The sequence below is a fragment of the Berghia stephanieae genome, chromosome 5 (assembly GCF_034508935.2).
Source record: "Berghia stephanieae isolate SIO BIC M18660-M18661 chromosome 5, UCSD_Bste_1.3, whole genome shotgun sequence".
In the NCBI taxonomy this organism is placed as follows: Eukaryota; Metazoa; Mollusca; class Gastropoda; order Nudibranchia; family Aeolidiidae; genus Berghia; species Berghia stephanieae.
Window position 1 is genome coordinate 60,039,187 of NC_088364.1, and position 6,290 is coordinate 60,045,476.

General features: G+C 34.8%; 1 protein-coding gene across 1 annotated transcript; it reads left to right on the plus strand.

Annotated features, from left to right (window-relative positions):
* The first annotated feature begins 590 nt into the window (after nucleotides 1-590).
* LOC144973810 (uncharacterized) lies at nucleotides 591-1,571 on the plus strand. Its single transcript, XM_078916702.1, has one exon. It carries the CDS (start codon nucleotides 591-593, stop codon nucleotides 1,569-1,571), a length of 981 nt encoding a protein of 326 aa, XP_078772828.1.
* Nucleotides 1,572-6,290: the final 4,719 nt, after the last annotated feature.

Sequence of the window (6,290 nt, forward strand, 5' to 3'; positions counted from 1 at the left end):
GTTGTTTATTTGTTTTCATTTCACTTCGCAATTTGACTGTCACTGTCAGTGTCAGTCATTACAGTACAGCTTCACTCGCCGATTCTCACTTACAGAGTTTACGTTTCCTTCACTTAGACTTATGTCTGCTTCATGCTCATTCAGTGAGTGATTCGAATACTGTGTGAGAGAAAACACTTTTCGTAATTTATGACATTTTATGGGTAACGTTTACAGTCTAGAACGTGTGGGTACTACCGCAAACTCGGGGACCCGAGTCTCTCTTGCTTAGTTTACCCTAGATACGGTCTGCCGCCTGGAATGATGACACCGGATGTTGCTTATTGTTGTATGCCAGATTCTTATCGTTGTATGCCAGACTGGCATTTTCTTTTTTATGTGTTTTATTATTATGTGCGAATTTAATGTATAATGTTTTTATACGTTTTGAACCCGTTTTTGAACAAATAAACGTATATTTGAAAATGGGTAATAAAAACAGTAAAACATTTTGACGTGTTCAATCATTTGGATTTCACGTGGGGTTCTTTGCCGTTTTTTTTTGTCTGGTGTGTTTGTGTTTTTCGCGCCGCGGCATTTCGATTCTCGTAATGGCGTTACAATTATTATATGCTCATGCGAGGACAGAAGAAGACGCTATTCTCTTTCTCCAGACTAACGGGTTATTAACAAGAAATCCACCAAATTGTGCGACTTGCAACCGAGTCACAACTCTTATAAAGAAAAGTGCCACAAGTGACAACAGGTACTGGCGTTGCCCTACCCACAAGAGTGTCAAAGTTCCCTTAAGGAGAGGATCGTTCTTTGAACATCAGTGTCTTCCTCTGAGGAAAATTGTTGAGCTGCTCCTTTTGTGGGCTTTCAAGGAGCCGATTCTAAACAGTACAGGGCTCACTGGAGTGAGTGAAAATTCTGTTTTACAGTGGTATGGTTTTTTTCGAGACATTTGTTCGTGGTGGCTTTTGAACAACCCGTACCAAATAGGTGGTCCAGGCCTCACAGTCGAGATCGACGAAAGTCTAGTGGCCAAAAGAAAAAACAACGTGGGCCGAGTTGCTGAGCAACGGTGGGTGTTTGGTGGTGTGTGTAGGGAGACGGGACAGGGATTTTTAGTGGTCGTGGATAACGACAGATCAGCGGCTAGACTGTTGCCACTTATTCAGGAGCACATCGCCCCTGGTTCCACTATACACAGTGACGGCTGGGCTGCATACAACGGGATAGCCAACCTCCCAGTCCAACCTCCATATCAACACCTGGTGGTGAACACACAGCTAACTTTGTTGACCCCCAGACAGGCGCATGCACCAACACTATTGAGTGCTATTGGAAGAACTGCAAACGCAGGTTCAAATCTATGCTGGGTGTCCACAGTAGTCAACTGGAATCTCATTTGGATGAATTTATGTGGAGGGAGCTATACGGGAAGACTCACCAAGAAGCCCTTCGACATATTATTCTCCATCTTTCGCAGTGGTATCCAGTATAGGGTGAGTTATAAATACTGTTTACTACTAGTATATGAAAAAAAAAAACCCAACAAAACAAAACAAAATCCAGTCCAGATCTAATTATCTACTATGAATCTAGAAATAGATATATTTAGATCTCGAAGCGATCTAAATTTTATATTTTAAAAGATATTAGATCTAAAAAAAAAATAATTAAAAAAATAAAAATTTTGGCCAAAAAATAATTTGGATCTAGATTTTATATTTTAAAAGATATTAGATCTAAAAAAAAAATTAATTAAAAAAATAAAAATTTTGGCCAAAAAATAATTTGGCCAGAAATTATTTGGGGGTCCCCGAGTTTGCGTAAAAAAATAAAAAAGATTTGGCCAGCAATTTTTTGGGACCCCGAATTTGCGTAAAAAATATAAAAAATTTGGCCAGAAATTATTGGGGAAATTTTTGGGTCCCCGAGTTTGCGGTAGCATATCTTGACCGAAAAAGAAAACAGAAAGGAACAAAAAAAAAAAAAAAAAAACAACAACAAAACAAACAAACAATAAAAAGCAGACATCCCCCCTCCTCAGTAGGTGGAATCTCAACAAAAGTTGTATTTTTTAAATCCTCATCTTTCGTGGTGCGAAGCTTTCATCGCTTGTCATATTTTATTGACTCTCGCTCTTTCCTAACCTGATAATAGATTTCGAAACAATCTTTAGGTCTTCATTCTCTCATTATCTGTTCATGACTGGAACTGGAAAAGGAACAAGACAAAGGCAAAGGGTCTCTGCCACCGATTTTCAATATCTTGTGTTGTTTGAGGGATTTAAGTTGGTAGCCGTTTTTGCCACATAAGACTTTTTGTTATTGTTTTTGCTTAGAGTCGATGGGAGAAGGAATGGCAGAGAGGGAGGAAGGGGTGGTGAAAAAATGAGAATGTCTGGGAAAAGAAAATGTCCCACTCAACCCCTTATCGCATCTTTGATATTTGGCAGGTGTCAAACTACATGTATGACGTTTTGGATCTTCCAAGCCTATTCGCCTTATTTGGTCGGTAGCTGTGTGAAAGAAAACATATTTTATTGTAAAATGCAGGGAGTGCGGTCTGATATTTTCGTCATCGCTATGATTATTCCCAGACAGGGTCTGCCAATAACGAAAATTGGTTATTCCCAGACAGATAGAGGGGGAAAAACCAATATTTTTGTATTAAAAAAAATAAATAAAAACAATTTTAAGAAATTCATGCTCAGAAACGGAACAAGGCCAAACAAAAAAGGAGAAAAGACTCGCTCAAAAAAAAAAAAAATAAGAAAAAAAAAAGGGGGGGGGGGGGGGGGGGGGGGAGCGATTGAATTCGAATCTGTGCAACTAAAATGAGAAACGAGTTTCCCTTGGCTCAAGAGAAATGAAAAAGAAAAAACTATGTTTAAGTTATTGTATGAGTGTTGGAGGGGGTGGGGGGGGGGGGGGGGGGGGGGTCGTGGGGTTTTGTTACAGTTTTATACACATCCCTGCTAGTTCAATCAATTTTGTGGGTAATGATCAAGAGGGGCCTGGTCCTACAACTCTTTACGGATTTACCTTGGATTGAAATGAAAACTAAACCTCTCTGATTACTTTAGATTACCTAATTTTATTTCATACGTTTTTTTATGAAGAAGAAGCTTTTTAGGATTTTGTAATTCATAGGAAACACCATGATGTGTGAAATGATGTCTTATCTAAATTTTGCCTGAGGAATAATAAGCGAACAATTTTGAAAAGCTCTCTCTGTTGATCGAATTATCAAAAAATTTATTTGTGATCAGATATTTTATTTGACTTTAAAGTGAAATCTAGAGGCATTAAAACATATTCAATTTTTATTAGACTTTTCTTATGTGATCAGAAAGTTAAATATAGGAAATGAAATATTGATCAAATGAGTTCACCGGAAGGTAAATAAAAGCCCATTTGTTAAAAAGCTAATCGACATTGGTTATGTAATCTTGCCTTCATGATCATAAACCTCTGATAAAATTAGACCTGACCCAACGGTTTTAACAACCTTGTGGTATCTGAGTTCCAGGTCCATTATGTTTTCTAATGTTTTTATTGAATATAAGCAAACCATTAAGAAATAGGTCATGTCTATATATTCAACATTGAATAGTATTTCTTCTTACATTGAAATAAGTGGTTCTTTAGAGTAATAAGGCTAATGGAACTGGAGTTTTTCCTGTTTCTGTAACATGAAGCAACAGACCTTACATAGTGCTTGATAACTTTCTTAAAACAATAAATGGTATTTCATTTTACTTTGAAATAATTGGTCCTTTAGAGTCATAAGGCTCATGGAACTGGAGTTTTTCCTGTAACATGAAGCGACAGACTGTAACAAGTGCTTCCTGAAATTGAATAAGTTGCACATTTACATTTTACTTGTCGAGTTAGATCCAGTTATTCATTCAAACATTGGTATCTTAATTTCGAATTGTCATTTAATTAATACATATAAAGTTAAATAAATCCAATGATAATAATTGATAAAATAAGGTAATTATAACTTTTATTCATTGTTTGGTCCATATGAATTTTACTTTATGATTTTGCGTGAGATGATATTGCTTTTTATGGGACCATGGGAAAATGGTTTAGGATGCCATGCTTATCATTTTTTTTTTCAGATCTAAATAACATTACAACAAGAATGAGTCTCTGCATTCCTTAAATTGTTCTGGAAGCATTGGCCTGCCTATACCATGGGAATTAATCAATTTATATTCAGGAAGAAGTATCATAATTATTATTATTATCATCATCATCATCATTGAGTCTTATCCTTCAAGATTATCAAAATGGCTTTCATGTTACTGTATCTTATAGAATTCCTCATATATCATTATGGACCCTTCTTTGTTTTTTTAAATTGGAATTTACGTTTTTCTTCTATATTCTATATTCTTCATAAAACCTCTCAGCTTTATTGACCTAATCTAGAGACTAGAGAGCGGTGATTAAGAGAACAGGACCATATTTTGCTTTCGAGCGTTTCTTAATTTTAAAAGCAGCTTACTGTAGTTTGTAAAGATTTTTTAAAACTTTTTTCTAATGACAGTGTCTAATACACGTTAAAACCAATGCATATCTATCCCTATGTAATTTTTGGCAGTGATCTCTCCATTTTAATGGTATTGGCTCCTGTTTCTTTATAAAAATGCCCTGTGAGCTTGTTATACACCGAAAGAAACATTTACATACGGAAGTCAAGAAGAATATAGCAAAAGAAACCTACTTCCTTGGTTATGAATAAGAAATTAAAAAAAGAAATAGGCAATGACCTCTTTATCCTGTCTACCATTTAACTTTATAATTATTTTTAAAAGTTTATTATATCCTTTTCTATATTTATAATTTAATTTATCAGCAAGATAAGAGTACTGATGAATCCATCTATGTAGCTGATTTGTAATGGTAGTAGAATTTGATAGATGGGACCATGTGATGTTGCAGAACATATTTTTAAAAATTGTATTGCATAGTTTCATTTATCAGCAACATCATATTAAATAATGCAGTGGCTTAATCACAAACTTTCTGCACTTCATATGCAAGACAGTGATGCTTTTGTGCTACATTTCTCGAAATATTCACAAAGTTTCTGTATTTTGTAAATAAGACCATGGCGGTTTTGTCTTAACTGGTTAGTCGCAAATTCTGCCTTTGTATTCCATTTCTCGAATAAAATTATTTTCTATTTATTCTATCTATTTGCAAAGTTTCTGCACTTTATAAACAATAACATGATGCTTATGACTGGACAGGTTAATCGCAAATTCTTCCTTTGTGTTCCATTTCTCGAATCAAATTATATTAAATTCTATTAAATAATCATTTTAATGGAAACTTTCTGCACTTGATAATTATAAGCAAGACCATAATACTAAAGTCTACACAGGTTAATCGCATGTTCTGCCTAAGAAGTACATTTCTTGAATCAGAACCTTTCTTAACCAAAGCTTTTGCTGAGGCTCTCACATATTTTTAAAAATGGAACTACACAGTTTCAGTAATAATTATCAGTTTTTTTCTTTTTTTTTTCTTTCTCTTTCACAGGATGAGAATACAAGCATACCTTTAATGGAGAAACATCATATCTATATTTTTTTTAATGATTTCAGTGTGAATAACATGAATATGAATGAAATGACAATAAATGTGATATAAATTTATAATCTGTTTTTAATTTATTTGGATTTCACAAGTTGTGTTATGGCACTCAGATACAGCAGGACGGTTGAGACTGAGAACCAATCCTCACAATAGCACTAGAGGTCTTGTATATACAAGATGTGATTTCCATTGATACAGTTTAAAGACTGTCCTGTTTTTATTCATTCTGGTGCACGCTGTAGGTTTTCTTTTTGTTTCTTGTTTTAAAAAAGATTCTTTGGGCTTTTTTCTTTCAATCTAAGTCTAAGACTTGATTGAATTCTGACTCAATGCAAATCAACTTTGTTCCAACTCCTCAACTTCAAATTACAATGAACTTGTGCGCCCTTCCTTCTCTGTTAACCTACATGTTATTGGATATGTAACTTTAATACATATATGTACGTCTACCACAATGATAAACTAGCAATTTATCTAAATATCTTGCAATCGTGTTTTGTAATAACTTTTCATTCTGGGTTACTCATAAAAGTTAGAACTGCCGGGTTACACAAGTACTTTGATGTTAAAAAGATCAGCATCCTGTCATCTTACTTATATATTGGCAGGTGTAAGGGAGCGTTCACATATTACGTCATCAAAAATTTGCCCTTTTTAGACCCCCCCCCTCCCCCAAGTCATCAC